This window comes from Adiantum capillus-veneris, chromosome 20, assembly GCF_014529385.1.
Source record: "Adiantum capillus-veneris isolate H3 chromosome 20, ASM1452938v2, whole genome shotgun sequence".
NCBI lineage: Eukaryota > Viridiplantae > Streptophyta > Polypodiopsida > Polypodiales > Pteridaceae > Adiantum > Adiantum capillus-veneris.
In genome coordinates, this window is record NC_140950.1 from 90481879 (window position 1) to 90500537 (window position 18659).

At 39.3% G+C, this 18659-nt stretch overlaps 1 protein-coding gene and 1 pseudogene across 1 annotated transcript; one reads left to right on the forward strand and one right to left on the reverse strand.

The window, feature by feature from the left end:
- Positions 1-8618: 8618 nt before the first annotated feature.
- On the forward strand, positions 8619-9313 carry LOC147432870 (uncharacterized; annotated as a pseudogene).
- Positions 9314-9914: 601 nt separating this feature from the next.
- On the reverse strand, positions 9915-16247 carry LOC147432871 (pentatricopeptide repeat-containing protein At1g03540-like). Its single transcript, XM_086492640.1, has 2 exons — positions 15699-16247; positions 9915-15598 (listed from the first exon to the last, which is right to left on the reverse strand). The coding sequence occupies exon 2, from the start codon at positions 11844-11846 to the stop codon at positions 11316-11318; it is 531 nt and encodes a 176-aa protein (XP_086348766.1). The 5' UTR covers positions 11847-15598; positions 15699-16247; the 3' UTR covers positions 9915-11315.
- Between the last annotated feature and the right edge of the window lie 2412 nt (positions 16248-18659).

Here is an 18659-nt window from a genome sequence, read left to right on the forward strand (position 1 = left end):
TCCTCTTCTGCGAGTGCGAGTGCGAGTGAGAGTGAGACGCTGCATGCAAGCGGACTAAAGCTCGGGGGTGGTCGGGAGGTTCGAGCTCCGTACAACGGAGTGCGCCCATATATTTTATTGCTCCTCTATTGTATCAAAACTCTACAAAAATCCATCAATACAAAGATCTCTTTTCTTATCTTTTGTTGTCGATCTCTATTATTCGGTTCCTGTGATATTGATATCCTTGACACTAGCAAGAAAAGTGTCCATATCAACTTCCTCATGCATAATCTTCGACTCCAGCTCTTTATGCAACAAAGCAATTTTAGCCTCATTCCGGCTTGCAAAAAGACCTGCTAGAATATCCCAAGCCTGTTTTGCAGATTTTGATGAACGGATGTGAGGAGCAATGTTGCACTTCATAGACAACACAATCAATGCATGATCTTGCGCATCCTTTATATCCCAATGAGCTTTGTTCTACCGTAGGCAAAACCACTCTAATAGAAGCAATCCTTGCAGCAAGACCTACAACATCCTCAACATCGCCTACATCCTCAGAACTAGGACGTACATCAATGTCCTACACAATATTCCAGACGTCCTTTGACACAAGAACGTGTTACATTATATAAGCCCGCATAGGGTAATTGTCCCCATCCAACTTGTCCTCAATAGCAAACATCTTGAAGACATTTGTGTTGTTGTCAGCCATGGTAAATGCTACACGTGATGTGAAAACTACCTGAAAATAGGAGAAACGGAGCGGGAACAACATGTGCTATATAGCACAAACCATAGAAGATTGTAAGGCAGAAAACGACACTGACAAAAATTTTGCACAAAATGACAAAATTGTCTGTGCAAACCTGCCTGTTGTGGAAACGGATGCCGAAATGAGCCCGAATGAAAAATATGACCAAACCTCACTGTAATCGGAGAAAGTGAGCAGCCACGTTGTGCTAAAGCAGCTGGGGACTTAGCCTGGGAGGACGTAACCTGCTTTGATACCAATTGTTGGAACTAGGGTTGCAAAGAAACACACACACCTTGGAGAAGATGAAGGAATCTCAAGGCACACAATAGAGAGTGTGTTACTTAGTGTGCAATGGAAAAATAGATAGCCCTAGAGTGATGGGCCTATATAAAATGCATGAGGGAAAAAATCTCCTAAAGAGGGAAAAAATGCCTCGGCGGTCGACATGTATATGGTAATACCCTAGTATTTATTCATTCAAATCCTCAAACTCAAGGATCCAATCAGTCTTGATTGAAAACCACGGTCAACTAAATGAGTCTTCCACCCTTGTTCAACCAAGGCTTACTCTTTCTGTTTTCCGTCTTGTTTCTAAATAGTGGCCTAAATGATATAGTAGTGACAGAGTGTTAATGGAGAGATCCTTCAAAGTATTTATATCTCTCTAGCTCCTTATAGTCTGATACAGAGTATCTCCATCCATACTTATCAAGCATGATCACATGGGTATCTCTGCCTTCTATGCATGTAAAAACATAGAAGAGTTTTTCTCTAACAACTCTCCAATGTAGGGCTTGTCATGCTTATAGTAGAGCATTTGGTCTTTGTTGTTGTACTTGTACAAACCCACATGAGTGTTATCAGTCTTGACTTGATTTGTCCCGTGCACTTGCATTAGCTTTGTATTAGGAATGTCTAGCTTAGGCGGCTTGTCTTCAAGCTCTATGTCAACTTTGTCCTTGGTGTCTCTCAATCCCCGCTTGTCCATAATGTAGCGATTTTTCATAGTTTGATACATTATTCCCTCGTCATTGAATAATTAATCATTAATGTAGTCCACAAAAATTATGTCCTGCAACTCACCAGATCTCTCTTTTAACTTTACGCAATAGTGATCCATACCATCTTTGAAAAATTTCTCACTTTGTTCATTTTTTAATTGGTGTTTCAAGCTCAATAGTTTCATGGTTGGTGCGTATTGGGATGGTCCTCTTGAAACTCATGCTTTTAAATCCCTCACCCATGTAAGTTTAAGATCTCTATGAAGAAGTATTGGATAGTCTTACCTCAAGAATTTGCTCTAAGGTCGACAATGGCCCTTCATTCACACTCTCTTTTATTGAAATGTGGCTAACCTAATCTCCTATTTAGGGTTTTTACTCTAATATAATCTTTGTAATCGCAAATAAATCAAGAAAATCCACTATTACAAAGTCCTAGAATATTACCTCTTTGATTGCTTAAAAATCCTTGAATTGGAATCACCTCAAGCCGCACACTCTAGCCCTTGCAGTCTATACAAAAAACACTTGGTGGCTATGAGTTTATAGCTCCTTGGTTAGTCTAAATCTAGAAACGACAAAAAATATTGTGTTTCTGGAGCACAAAATCCAGTGTTTCTTGCAGAATCCTTTAATTAATTTCAAATATAACTTTGAAAAGACCACTAGGTTCCTTGTGACTAGCTCTAGCTACGGTTCAAATCTTGTCTTAGTATGTGACGAAGGAACATGGATCGCGATCCATGTACCTTAGGGGAAGAATGTGATGAAACTTGACACAGAGCTTGTCCTTGGTACGTTGACCCTAAAAATATGATCTTTGTGAGGGTTGGACTAGCTTTTCTCAGTCTGTGACAAAGTAGCAAGGATCATAATCCATGTACATTAGTGACAAAATGTGATGATACTAACTAACACACGACTTGCCCTGGGTACCTTGACCCTAAAAATATGCTTTTTGTGTGGTTTGGACTAGTTTAAGTCATTCAAAAGTCAAACCATGGGTCTATCTTGGTGTTTTCTAGCCTGAAGTTTTTTTTGGCCCTTTTAACTCACTTTTTTGTTTACCTTACTTCAGAAAGTATTACTCACAATGACTTCTGCAACATACTAGTATAATTTTTTTCCAAAAACTCACAAGAGGTATATGGATGGCAATCGATCACTTTTGTAGCTAAAGCTTTACCTTTTGATTGCTTATGATGTCAATAGCCTACTCCCAAAAAAGTTTTGGTTTTGAATAATTTTTTTCCAATCCAAAGTGAACATTTGGATTTGCTTTGCGATTTTGGAATAGTTTTATATTTTTTGCTCCTATGATTAACTTTTACAACTTTTTTCCAATGTGCCTTTTGGGAAAAGTGTTTCAAATTGTCTCAACTCCCTGTTGCTCAAATCGCAACCAAAAATCATGACAGGGTACACGGATCGCGATCCATGTTTGACCTCATTTTGGCATGAAATTTGGTCAATTGGTTTTCAATGCCCTGTAGATGTCGATCCCCAAAACATTTATTGCTAAGGTGTAAATGTAATGGGTAGAAAAATCTCTCCAAAATAAGGCTATAAATGTGACTAGGTCACTCACCACCTAAGGATCATTCCTAGGGTGGTGAGTGACCTCCAGAAGAAGGCTATAAATATGACTAGGTCACTCACCACCTAAGAATCATTCCTTAACAATGGAACCAATGTTAGCGGGTCATCACAATTGGACATTTATAGCATAACTATCCAGAGCTAATATATGTGGGACTCATTGAGGCTGTCAACCTCAAGAAGTGAACCTAGCAAGCTAACCAATCAGCATAACAAAGAAGCCATCACTCTCTAGTGTGGAATCTTGCCTATCTCCTATCTCACCGCTCTAGGTCATCATGCCATTTTGTCAACCAAATGAACTCAAAATGCAATGAAATTTATGGAAAGCTATATTAGGCCTACGGACTCTAGTACCAAAATCCCAATCCATCATGGTCTAAGTCCTAAAAATTGCAGCAAAACAGACTAGATAGGTCTTTCTAGGGTTTAGCACCACACCCATGTGGTCAAAAGTTATAAAGAAAACAACCATTTTGGCACTCAAATATGCAGATATAGCTCACAGACACAAGTTGCAAACCACAATAAAATTAGAATTATTCTACTTAAACTAAAGATCATGAGACAAGGAACATAAATGCAATTAATAGAATTGAGTTTGATTACCAGATAATGAGAAAAATCATGTACTAGTTGCTACTAAGTACCTGCTCATAGTCATACATACAAAATCTCTTCAAAAACTTGAGATAATTTTACAATGTGTTCAAACAAAGGGTTTTTTAAGCTTTATATCCAAGGCTTTTCATATGGACAATGGCCAGTTAACAAGGCTTGGAGCTCATGATAAAATAATATAGCTCGGAGTATACAACATTTGGATTAAAAATCATAGAGATTTTTTAGCAAAGATTTTTCGTAAGGTAGAATAGACTACATCGAAATATGTGACTTGGGAAAGGTGTGGTTGGCTAGAAGGACACCCATCAACTGGTTGCATCGATTAAACAACTAGTATTATTGGTAATCCAACTATCAACTAACACTTCTATAGAGGTAGTTTTCTCTATCTTCAGACACATATAACACATCTCCCAACATGATGTAAGTGTTTTCCTTCTCTAACAATGTCACTTTACTAACATGGGTAATCATACACATGGTGTCATCACCCATAGCTATAACTTCATTTTTATGCAACTCCTTCTTTCTGTCAAAACACTATTCAAGATAGTTCATATGATTTGTTGCACCACTATCCAAATACTAATCATCTATATGATGTACTCCATAAAAAATAGATGACCTTTATGCAGCTCCTTCTTTCTGTCAAAACACTATTCAAGATAGTTCATATGATTTGTGCGCATTTTCATGTCCCTTAGGGGACACTAAAAAACATGTACAATAAGATGTGAGTTCAATAGAAGGGGTTAACTAATTTTATGAGGCTACAAAAAATATATATACATAAGGTTATTTTAATTTGAGAAAGTAAAAATTTTAGTATATAAGGGGTCTTTTTTATCAAGAAAGATGGCACATAAGGGGTCTCTATATATTGGAAAACGTATATTAAGGGGTTTGATAAGAACCTCTTGGATGCATGTACTATATAGGATCTCTAGAGAATCACCACCTAAATCCTAACCACTATGTCCAACATAAATTCCACCATATCTGCCACCTGCTTGGTTTCTTGCATGGCCACAACTTTGTGAAACTCTCTCTCAAAGTATCCAAAAAATCCACATTCATTGCAATAACTATCTATGTTCGGATGTTTAAACCCACCAATTCATGGGATGAGGTCTTGTTGCCTCTATGATTGTGATCACTATAACCTTGATTGAGACAATTTTATATAATCACCCCTTCCACCATGGTTTCCATGACTATAATTTCCTCTTCCACCTCTATTGTTTCCATGACCACAAGAGGAAAAAGCATGATCTTCGGAATAGATCCATGATTGGGATGACTGTAGATTTGCCCAATTTCATCGCTTCTTATAGATACAAATTAAACAACTTTGATGAGGTTCTTGAATACTACCTTGAATAGAAATATATGTATCCATTGACAGGTATATTGCACCCAAATGATTCAAAGTAACAAAAAACAAGTCATCTTTTGGATCTTCAACATTTATGCTTTCCAAGTCCTTAATGACTTTCTTTATCTGTATCACATAGTCTGAAATTGATCTATTTTTTTGTCAAACACAAATTAGTCTTTTTTTCAAGAATAAAATTTTTGTCTATATAGCTGAGACACAGGATAGAGTGTGGAAGCTAGGGAGAACGTGGAGGAGGATCCCATGTACATATACACACACTTATAGATCACCAAACACTCACCAATTTCCAGGTACGCAAGCTCTTTATTCCTTGTTATTTCTTCTTCTCATGAAATTATCTCATAATGTTGTGTTCTACATACTACACATATGTGTCTAGCCATAAACCAATTAGCATGAACTCTATCTTTCTCTAGAGCCACAAAGTCAAGCAAGAGAGAGTCAAGGTGCATCGTGAACAAGGGCTCAAAAAGAAGATGAAAAAAGTGAAATTACTATATTGGTACATGGAAAAAATGAAGTACAAGAAGCCCAACATGGCCACTCAATAGGTAGGGCTATACAAAATTCATCAGACGTTCAATCACGGGTCAATGTATGTCCAGGACTTGAGAAGTTAGAATTTCAGGCTCTATGCGTGGGTCGAAATTAATAATTTATGAGCCCTCACCAATCATTAAGGAAATGTTTCCAATACTGGGAGAATTCCTCAATATCAAGGCACATCATCATCACATGCACACAATTCAATGCCTATTTAGAAAAAATGGATTTTTTGTCAAAAATACAAGATCCTTTAATAGAAATACAGTCATGTAGTAGTAAGTTCACATCAATGGTTACATCCATATCATCAAAAATTGAGCCTTGCATTAATCCCTTTCATTACCCACTTCTTACCATCATTATTATGGGATCAATATTACTTGTGTGTGAAACTTTAAATTATTTACCATATTTCCTTGCATTCACTTGTTCACTTTTTCTATGTTCTTGGTCTTTTGTGTATGACCAACATGCCTTGCTACTTCACCCACAACCATCAGAAACCTATTTAAAAGCTTTTATGCCTTCCACTTTCATCTCACAAAGCACAATGGACTTAATGAAAACATCTACCATATCTTCTAGGCCCATTATGACCATTGCTCTTGCAAAGAAGGAGAAGCGGCAATTCTCGTTTTTTTCCAAACATTGAAAAGAAACTTTTATGTCTTGTTTCATTTCCAACCTAGTGTTAAGGCAATCAAAAAAATCCGTAGAGTACTCTTTAATTACCACCTCAAAGCACATGTACAACTTGGACAAAGGAATATATTTCTAAGGGATATAAAGAATGAGTCTGAGCAGGGAAAACGGAAGCTCAAGGCATACCTGTCATCAGCCTAATGGGCTAGAAACATAACGGATCCTTTGCAATCCAATCCATCACTCTCAAAAAATGTGATAAGCAACTCTCAAAAAATTATTCATGGAGGTGGCTAGGTCTATTTATGACATCCCATGGGCCCAGACTCTTAATAACTCCATGCACAACACTCTATTTATGGCATCCCTTGGGTCCTGACCCTTCACAACTCCATGCACAACACTATATAACAACTCTTTCACAAGTAGTATAGGATGAAAACTTTGTTACAAGTCCTTGACCATTTTAGGACTATAGATTGACCATTAGCACAACTCTATGTCAATGAGCTTGTTAGAGAAGATCTCACTAATCAAGTTGAAGGTAGATCTTTGCCTATAAAAACCACAAGTTTTTATGCAAGTTTTTGTTTGAAGATGAGATTAGAAAATATGATTGTATTGGAAAGAATAATGTTGATAGAGGAAAGCTAGATTCAAATGAAGCGTGTTAGTTCTTTTATTGGTTTGGAACCAAAATGTCTCTTACTATAGTTACCAGTCCAGAAGGTAATGGGAAAAGTGAATGAGCACATCCGCCTATTGTTAAAGCTTTGGCGAATGCATGTCAAGGGCATATTGGCGATTGGACTAAAATTTTACATTTTGCTTTGTGGGATGATCAAACTACCTATATTTTTGTTCAAGCTTTGGCAGCAAAGGCGTGTCAAGGGCATATTGGCAATTGGACTAAATATTTACCTTTTTCCATTTGAGCTTATGTATGGACCAAAAACAATCATGCCTAAGAAGAAGGCAGTTATTTCTTCCACAATGTTGCCATGGAAAATAAGTATGCTTACTGAAGATTTGCTTGCTTTACATAATTTTCAACTTGAGAAACACCGCGTAGACATTGATTGGGCAAAACAAAAGCTTAAGGAGACATGCCCAAAGAAAAAATAAGCTTCTAATGAGAAAGATAGGTTGAGGAGAGGCTCAGTCCTCTTATCATTAATAATGGCCATCGGGTACTTGTTTATGAAAATAGCTTGGAAAATCAATATTTTGTAATGCATAAATGGTCAAGCAATGGTTTAGACCTTATGTTGTGATGCATGTTTATCATAATGGAACATACAAGCCTAGTGAACTTGATAGTAGCAAGCTTAGGGTGACTATTGTGTGAAAGATGATTAAACTATCCAAAAGCTAGATGGATAGGCGTTTTTTGAGAATCAAGGCTTAGAATAATTGTTAGAGGATTATGAGATGTATGTACATATTGGATAATGCTTTTGACGATGCCCTTCATTATGAAAATTAAAATACTAAAGATGTTTGGCACATGCCAAAGGATGTGAAGGTTTAGAGGGGGTGGATATCGTGATCCTCAATGTCCACCAACAAGAAACAAAATAAAGCAAGGTTTGGATCATTGTTTAAGGAAGGTGGCTCATCACTTTATTTGAGTCGATGGATAATTTATTTTTTGGAATGAAATACTGAAGGCAATGGTTGATATGATAATGGCCATTGGGAAGAATGTTCTACTTTGCAATGCTTTGGTAGATATGTATGCCAAATGTTGTGCTTGGCAATGATTTGATACTAAAACCGATTTAATATTTACGTAGTTACCACAAATTTAGTGTGATCACAAGGTCTTATTGACACATTTAGTGTGATCACAAGGTTGAGTAGAATCAAGATGACAACGCATGGCATGACTTGGCAGAGCTTATGAGGAGCACATGCATGCAGCCCATTCCCAAACAGTCTTACAGAAATTTCACTTTTGTTGTAAATTGAAGATGACTTTAGATAATGGACCTTAAACACCTCAAGTGGTTTTGATTAGATTTATCACTATGAACACGGTTTGAACTTCAAGATTGGTGCTTTCATGATGGCACAACTTATTGAAGGGGATGGTCGATGAATCCATAGAGGACTTATAGGAAACACACCTGGTCTCCCTCCTAGATTGCCAACCCTACCAAATACGAGAGTTCCAAAATCAATTTTTAATATTGTTTTTCACAGCATTTATGGTAGTTCTAGAAGCCTAGGTATACATTATCAATAGCACAAGGGCTATCCTTCATATTTTGTGGTGGTGCAAGATCAACCTTTACAGTATGCAAATTTAGTAGAGAAATCAGAAGTCTCTATGAAGAAATGCTTTCATCGTCGAAGTGCAAGTAACTCAGGTACATATGTAGAGGGTAATGAAAGACTTTTTATGCTTAGTAGCATCGCAAAGGAAGTCGACTCAAAATGTTAAATCTCACAAATGCCTGAGAAGGTAGGGAATAATGCCAAGGAAGATGGGGATCAGCTGACTGATCTACTTGAAGAAATTTTGCAGCTTCAAGATCAACAAAACCTCCCCATTAGCATGAGGTCTCAAGCTTTGCCTCTCAAGATTGATAGCTCAATTTTAAGAAAAATGGACAGTGCAAGGGATGCTCTTAAGGCTGCACCTGGCTATCCTATCCAAGAGAGTGCAAAGGCTTGCATACCCAAAAGAGCAACAACTAAGATTTAATGTATTTGACTAAGCAACCCGAAGCAAAGTGTGGTATATGTTATGTCCACTGATAGTAAAGCTCACCTTCTAGACTCAGGGCACGACATCCCTACAACTCTACATAGCCCCGTCTACGATATTTATTGGCTGAAAATAGAGAAAACCAGCAGCTTTGTAGACACTTCTTTGTGAGGGAACACACGCACTGGGTCCTCACGAAATCTGGTACAGTTGGGGCAACCATGGGCATCACTGGCAACATCTTCTTTGTGGCTGAAATATATCTATAGCACCATCTTCTCCTTGCAAAAACTAGTCAACCCTCTGGGAGAGGGTGTGTGATTCTTTTATAGCTCCCTAGCCACGACAAAGATAGTAGAGCACTGGTTGCCCACGTAGACATTGCAACCAGTTTTTTTTTCTCGCTGTTCTGCGGAGAGAGAGAGAGAGAGAGAGAGAGAGAGAGAGAGAGAGAGAGAGAGAGAGAGAGAGAGAAGAGAGAACACTGGTTGATTTATGCCTTATTTATCAGATGGTTGTCCATTTATTAAGTGGGCGGCCGATGTGTTTTAAAAATAGTCTAAATTTGCCCAAAAACTCAATAAAACCATACAAGCTAAAAACAATGCTTTCACAGCACTTCCCAGGCGTCCTTGGATGAAATCACATGCACAGCTGCAATGCAGACATAGACTTCCTCCCGAAAAAGCATCTATTTTCCAAAAATCAATCCGCTTTCTTAGAAAGCATCCATTTTTCCTCACAATTTCCTCTGAACCCATCCTCATTCAAGTGCTTGCTTTTCCTTGTGCACAATTCTAACAGTTCAAAATTTCCTCCTAACTATGGATATTCCCTTTTTGATGCACCCATCACCAACGTTGTGACTCATCAGAAATACCCATCACCAGTCATTTCCTAGCTACCAAACTTACGATACAATCTCCTTCACAATGCTCTATGTCACCCATCCTATGACACATCAGAGATGTCCATTCCCGGATGTTTGATTACTTCTTCTCGATGCTCCATGTCACCCTATCTGATGTGACGCATCGAGAGTACCCATTCCTGGTGGCCTAATAGATATTCTTGTTCACAGTGCTCTCGTTATTACTCTAAATGACAAACTAGGAATACTCTATACTCAGATGTCTCCAGTGAGAAAAACCCTCTCACTTAGAATTATTTTTCCTGATGTTGCAAGTGAGAAAATCCTCTCACTTATAAACCCAAGGACTCATTTTTCTGTCAGATAAAGCCAATTTAGCAACACCCTGCCCTTGTCCGATGTAACCTGCAATCAATGTTGTCCATGAGCAAGCATTGTATAGTGGAAGTTTATCAGACATCTGGCATGCTTTTGAAAGCAATCCGCACTTGACATACATATCTACTAAGGTATTTCCAACATCAAAATTCCCTTTCAACAAGCCCAATAGTTGATCACAGATCAAAGACTACACATTCAGGAGTAAACTCAAAATCATGTTTACCGCGAAAGCAAACATTCATATCTTGACCGATAACAAGATGATGCAACAAAGGAAGAGCATCATATATATTTTGTTGTTGATTACGTGCATACTCCTCATCTTTTCCCTCGATGTTACTATTGGAATCAGTCAGCCTTTCAGTGACCAAAGATAGCAACCTGGATGAAGCTACTTCTCTAATGTCCAGGCCAAGGCTTAACTTATTTCTCAACAGCAAGACGTTGCAAATGGCAAGAAATGGACAAGGTCCATTTCTGTTCATGCACGCAGGCCACAAATTTTGGGACAGATTTGCAAAAAAACAAAACCCTAAACTGCAACATTTGATGAAGATGAAGCAATGAGCGATCAACTTGAGGTTTTAGGAATAGGAGGGAAGTGAAGATGAACGTGAAGTGTAGGTACTAGGGAGGGACTCCCTCTTCCAACATTTTCTTGAAGCAGTTCAGAGCTTCATCATTGAGTCCTTGCTGGACATACCCACCTGTAAGTGCATCGAACATGACTATGTCCCATGCCAAAAGCCTGAAAAGAACATCATTGCACAACCCATACCTAGCATTCCCTCCATTAAGATTCAAAAGTAAGCTACCTCTAGTAATTTTGCATGTAATTCTTGGCTATTCTCTATGCCTTTGACGATTCCACAAGCTTTCATAGATAAAACAAATGCAGGAGCATCATGGATGATACCATCTTGTTGCATTGCATTGAAACATTGCAGTGCTTTCTCCCCTTTTTCATGTTCTATGTAACCTCCTACAAGGGAAGTCCATGCTACAATGTTAGGTCTAGAAAGAAGATTAAAAACTTCCTGAGCTTTAGCCATCATACCACACTTGGCGTACATATCAACTAAGGATGTGCTAAGGCGCACATCTCCTCCGCTCTGTGAGACCTCTTTGAAAACCTCCAAAGTTTTACCAAGCAGGAAGCAGCTGACATACATGTCAAGCAATGCATTCCCAACATGAAGATCTGAAAGTAAACTGCCTCTGACAATCTTTTCATGCAACTCTTGGGCTTCCTCTATATTCTCTAGCACCCTACACGCTTTTAGGGCATAACCAAATGTAATTGCATTTGGATTGGAATCCTCATGTTGCATTTGTTTAAAGAAATTGAGAACTTTCTCATCATGCCCAACATTTTAGCATTTGCATTCAGAAGATCATTCCAAGACACAACATCCTGTCCTACAACACTTCGACTATGACATGCTTACAATAAACCCAGATTTAGTGTTATACCACCTGCATCAAACGGTACCAGAAGCGTCTTCTTTACCTTATAACTCACATTGATCCCTCCTGCATCACAAAAGGCATATGCAGTAACCTGGCATCAGCTGACATGCATCCATCTTCAATGTCCAAAATTTTTACAAACTGCATCAACCTCATATACACATTTTGCTACATAAAAACTATCGTCATGATCCAAACCTACCTGAACCTGGTTTTGCATGCCATCGTGGCTTCGCTCATGCAATTTGTACATAGCTTCCAATTGCTTTCAAGCATCCTTGATAACGTTCACATCCATGTAAATGATTTCCTGGTCATCGCACTAGTATATGCTCAACTATCTGCTCTATTTTTCTCTTTAAACACCTCCACTTTATGGGGCTTCTTGCATTCAACATCGGACGTGTCCTCAAAACTATGATCCAAAATTGAAGTTTAAGAGCTGCTTCAAAATATTTCCAATTTTCTCCATGTTTAATCTTAATCTCTTGAACACAGCCATTGGTTTTTGGAACCACTAATTGCTCAAACACATCAATGATCATTCCTTCTGAAACATTTTGACGTCCCATCTCTTGCACATAGACCTCGAGATATCCAAATAGGTTATATCCATCCAATAAGCTTCTCTCATCATACACAAGTTGCATAGCAGTGTTCATTGCTATTTCAATTTTCTCTTTTTCCAATCTTTCTACCTGATCCCACATACGAATAAGATCTTGTTGAAGCACTTGCAACATCTTTACTTGATCTGTTGATTTATAGTCCATTCCATCTAGAATAGCTGCTTCAATTTGATTTGACAATACCTTCTCCAAAGCATTTGCTCTTGCTGTAATCCTCACCTAGCCACTCTCGCTTCGGGTTCACCAAAAATGTCGAGAAGAATTACGTGCTGACCTGGGAAGACGCCAAGTCCCTACCTGTGGGAGTTCATATCTAAAAATAAAGAGATAAAGAGAGTATCCGAAATCACTTAGGCTGTAGGAGATACATATAAAGGCTGATATATACAAAGCCTAATAACAAATCAATAATCCCAGAACATTACTGATTATACAAATCCTGGTGAGAACCTAATGATTTGCAAATGCTAGTATTGAAGCTCCATAACCAAATTCTGGAGTGGGTTGGGTAAAAAGGTATCCGGAGGGTCCGATCTCCCTCGCATAGCCCTTGCTCGTCAACCGCTCCTCCAACTGTGAAACCTTGAAATCCCCATTCTATTCCAGCTTAACCCAAACCATGAAGTAGACTTATTTTTCACTGCTAACTGCAAATATTCCGAGGTTCTGTTATCTACCATCGTCCATTGACATAACGAGGCATCACCCCGTTTTTTTCCTTTACCAAAAGCCCACACAAAGCCATTAAGATTCAGTGCAGCCGGCCATGCGCCCCCAGTTGCTGCCAACCGACCCTGTTGAGAAGCTTCTTTTTTCCCTCTTTTTTATAAAGCTTCCAATCCAGCTCCTTTTGTTGTGCCTCAAACTCTCCTTTCCATTTTTTTCATCTTGGCTCTTCTCAGATCATGTTCACACTTTTAATGCATCCCATTTGGCATACTCAATAAACTTATTACCTTTTATCACATATATTCTTACCAAAGCAATGTCTAGCATGTTTTTTCCCACCCCAACCTATCTATTTCTCATATGTATTGCACATAACATCATGTTTTCAAGATGCATGCACTCATAGGTGTTACATCTGGAGCAAGGCATTGACTTTGGATTTATGCATTGGTAATGACAATCGCAAGGTTTAATCCCAGAGCTCACATGAAATCACCATGGTAGGTACTCATATCAGTCAAAGATATTGCAATAATCTATATGCATTTTAGAGAAGTTTGCCCATCTGTTCCAAGCATGAACACGCACCTACTCGACAACATCTTGGTCACTTTGTATTTCACTATAGCTATAGCTGTAATCCAAACCTGAGTCCCTTTTCGTGGGTGCCATACCAAGCCATCATGCCCATTGACTTTCAGGCATAACTGAGCTTGAGAAGTGATTGTCTCAACTCTGAGACCTCTGCTACCACACATCAGGTCCTTTCTGACATACATCAAAAAAGCCTCGCATACATCCACTATCAATGGGCCTCTCTCAGCCCTAATACGTTGAGCTTATCCACAAAAAATAGAGCCAACCCACATCTTTTTCTAGCAGCCCGCGGCCCTAGACCCAATTCCAGAATACCCAGCACACTGCATGCCTTAGCCCACTGATCTTAGTTCTCTTCGTCCCTTGCAGCAAGAGGATCCTAAGATTCAAACCATCATACATCATCTCATATCCTCCACACCAGATAAGTTTCACAAACGTTTTGTTTGATTGATGGTCTGGTCTACTATGGAGAGGCAGGTCCACTATAGTGCATAGCTTTGTGCCTGCCGCTCTCCTTCATCAAGGGGGTATTCATCGACCATACCTGATCGACATTAGCCCCAACTTGAGCGGTTTTGCTTCTCAATAGTGCTTACACTGATCCATTGCATGTGCCTCGAACCACTCCAACTGATCCAATACTCTTTGCTTATGCTTGTACTAGCTGAGCAGAGTCGGCTACCCCATAATCATCACCGATTATTGTATCGTAATCCGATATATTGTTTGTTGGCCTATATGTTCAGCCTTATATTGTCCATTATAAGTGTGCATCGTGCTATCATCCTGACCTCGCTGTCGAGCGGGGATCATTCGATCATTTATGGCCCACATCAATAGCATATTCTAATGTTCCATTTGGTATGACCTACCTCAACCCACATCATGCTTCAAAAAACCAGCAAGAAGCTCCAATTTTCCTAGCTTAGCCCTGCTTCAATTGATCATGCTTAGTGGCCCTTTTGCTTCCACTTCCTAATACATCCTGGTCGCTTTGTATCGCATTATCACTGTACCCACAATCCAATCATAGGTCCCTTTCCTCGGGTCCCATTTTAGGCCTTGATGCCCATTGTCTTTCCCACATAACCCAGCTCAAGGAGTCATTGTCTCAACTCCGAGATTCCCACTATCACACACCAAATCCTCGCGATCGTACATGAGACAAACCTCACATACATCCACCATCATTAGGCCTCTCTCAGCCCTATTGTATGCCTATTTGGTGGGCTCATTAGATGAAAGAAGAGTCAGCCCTGGCCAGCACTCGTAATCCCGATAGCACCTATCTTGATACCTGTCACAAACCCTCTATTTGGAGCTCCCAAAGGGGCTCTTGGCCCATCAGAGTTCATAATGAAGTGGTCCAAAAATCGGTTCTTCCATCCTTGCGATTTCAACATCGCCTTTAGTTTTGCTTCAAGAAAGCATCAGCTTCCAATACAGGAAAACAAGCATACCCGACTCCAAATCTATCGCTTAAAGCCGGCAAAACAATACATTTGTGAAAAAAAAAAGTTTGTTTGCTGACCAAAAAAGAGTCTCAAATCCGGTACTATTGAGTCACATATATGCATCCCTAACAAGAACCAACAACTACCAGTTACCTTGGTGCACCTCGACACCTGTTGTACTTGCATTACTATTGCAAAAGGGAGTTTTGTTGGACCCAAAATCTGCTACAATTTGCAAGCACCATGCATATAATTTCCAAACTGTACACCAAGCAACCTTCAGTATTAATGACCTACCCATGCGAGGTTCCTAAAAGCATCTTAGATAATCCAAAACATATCACATCTGGTTGTAATTAACCTTGCAGCATATTCCAGTCACCCATCAAAATGAGCACCTTCAAGCTCGAGAAAGCCAGTATTGTCAGCAATGTCTGGCTTTCTATATTTCCTTGTCAACCATCGAGTGTTTGCTCTTTTTTGCTACTCATATTCCCATTCCAAACGACCTTGACTGATTGGCACAAAGCATCTTCCTATGGCCATATGTTTTCTTTAACGCCACTCGTGATACCTGTAGCCTCTCTTCCATAGTCGCACTCAGATTCTCTACCTGGCCCTCATCACAATGGTCACCAGCGAAATTGCAATCATCATCATCTAATGGGTTTAGTATCGTACCCTTTTCCCACCTAGAAACCTCATGTCCAAAAAAGACGCATCAAGAGGCCTTTGCTGACCAGTGTTCCACGCATCCGATACATTTCCTAGCTCAATTGCATGAGCACAAAACTCCAGCCAACCATGGGGTGCCTCAAGGGCTTCAACCTTATCACACATTAACTGGTGACTTAAATTCTTGGATAGGGCTTTGAGATATACAATGCCCTGGTAGAGAGAGGAGCATATGCAATAGAGCATCTCTCTCTCTCTCTCTCTCTCTCTCTCTCTCTCTCTCTCTCTCTCTTTAATTTCTCTTTCTTTAATTTTAATTTTCTATGCATACATTCTCTCTCTCTCTCTCTCTCTCTCTCTCTCTCTCTCTCTCTCTCTCTCTTTAATTTTAATTTCCTATGCATACATTTTTCCCTCTCTCTCTCTCTTTAATTTCCTACACGCACACACACATCTCTCTCTCTCTCTTTTTAATTTCTTACACACACACACACATCTCTCTCTCTCTCTCTCTCTCTCTCTCTCTCTCTCTCTCTAGTTTCTTACACACACACACGTTTCTCTCTCTCTTTGATTTCCTACACACACACACACACACACACATTTCTCTCTCTCTCTCTCTCTCTCTCTCTCTCTCTCTCCCCCCTACACACACACACACACACGATGTAGAGAGAGAGAGAGGGGTTGGGGGGGGGGGGGGGGGGGGGGGGGGGGGGGGGGGGAGGGAGAGAGAGCTCATAATACCTGCACAGTAGGTTTCGACCAAGAGCAGATATGAGCGCGTCGCAAGCGAAAATGACCGTCTGCACGCGGATTTCGTTTTTTTTTCTCCAATTTTTATCGTCGAAATATGCGCCGAAAGACACATGGGAATACCTGTGGAAATACGCGTGGTAATATTTACCTTTCCAGGGTATTTCCACGTGCATTTCGACGCCCCTTTCCACGTGTATATCGACGGACTGCAAGTCCGTTCAAAAATGCGTGAAAAAGTATGGCCGTCGAAATCTGTTGCGCCGAAATCTTGGTGTTATGTTGTAGTGATGGAAGGGAACTAAGTACTAAGTAATGAAGGGCAATGTTTGCCGAGGGAGGAAAAAGATTGATATTAACATGTGATTTTTTATAAAATTACCTAAGAATGCCCTTATAATTCATCATGAAGGGAAAATTCACTGATAATATTTTTTTGATGAGTGTAAATAGTGGATATACTATCAAAAAATTAATAAAAAATAGTCCTTTTTTGGGTATTTTTTATCATTTTTGTTGATAATGAGGCTTAAAAAGAGAAAAATCCAACAAATAATAATAAAGCTGTGTTTTTCAAGGGATTTTTTTAAATATTGGATTTTTACTTTACTTTTTTAGAGCATTTTGCTATTTTCTTTGATTTTTTCAAATAACAAGTCAAAATTAATAATAAATAGCAGAAGCTCAGATAGAAATATGAAAGACACGATGGTGATAAAAAAGAAAAGACGAACAAGCACAAAAATTCTCAATGAAATCAGAAGATGGAAGCGGGAAGCTTAAATTAGGCGGCCAAGCCTACTTTTGCAAAATTCGTGCAAAATGAGCTACAGGAATCCGATCAGGGAATTTTTGAGTCTTACGTAGATTTCACAGCTTAGTAGAACTAACGGGGGAATCTGGGGAAATTTGGTTTGAGAAGTCCGAGTATAGATATCCAAGGTAAGCTAAAACCACCTCATTTCCACTTGGAGCCTTTGCAGAGAGAGATTTGGACCTCTTTCGTGCGACATTACGGAGCCCACAGTTGATCATTTTCAGCACCATCTCACATAAGACATGAGCGGTAAGTTCTTAACTCAATAATGATCCATTTTATACGGCCGGTAGCTAGTCTAAAGGCTTAGAAAAAACCCTAGAAACCGAGCAGTGCACGAAGACCTACAACCTAAAACTGACCATAGCGGCTGCCAGCTTGACCAAATTGGATGGGATTTGAACCATAGCATGCCCTAACATAATAGAACCTTTCTATACCATTAGATGATTATTCGTCTGGGGTCAAGGGGGTCCCTAGTAGAAAAGTTAGGTTTTTGGCAAATGCTAGAATTCCGACCTGACTCCACGGATGGCTTGCTAATGAGGTCTATACACAATGTATATGATTGGTTTGGTGAGATCCATCAAGCAAAGCCCTCGAACAGTAGATAACAGCTCGAAGGTTACAAAGCATCAAATTCGACATACGAAGCCAAACTCACTCCAAATGGCCCAGAATTGGACAGGTTGCTTCACGACTATGTTGTAGAAAAGTCCAAAGCCTCAAACTTGACCGACCAACCCGACAGGCCGTGTAGTCACAAAAAACGGTGATTTCACAGTCAAAGAAGCACAAAGTGATGCCGGCATGACCAAACTTGACCAAATTCAATTTAGGACTTGTACTAGGTGTATGAAACATGTCTAGGTCAAAATTTGTAGGTTTTACAAAGTTTTTGTCACTGTAGTTAATAATTGTGATTATTTAGTTTTGCATCATTTTTACTTGGAAATTGTCAAATCATCTCACCGATCATGTGTACACACCTATTACATGCCAAAATGACCACCCATTACTTGTAAAATTGCCAAAAAACGCAAAGAAGTCTTTGCAAGCCAAAATTTGGGTTAT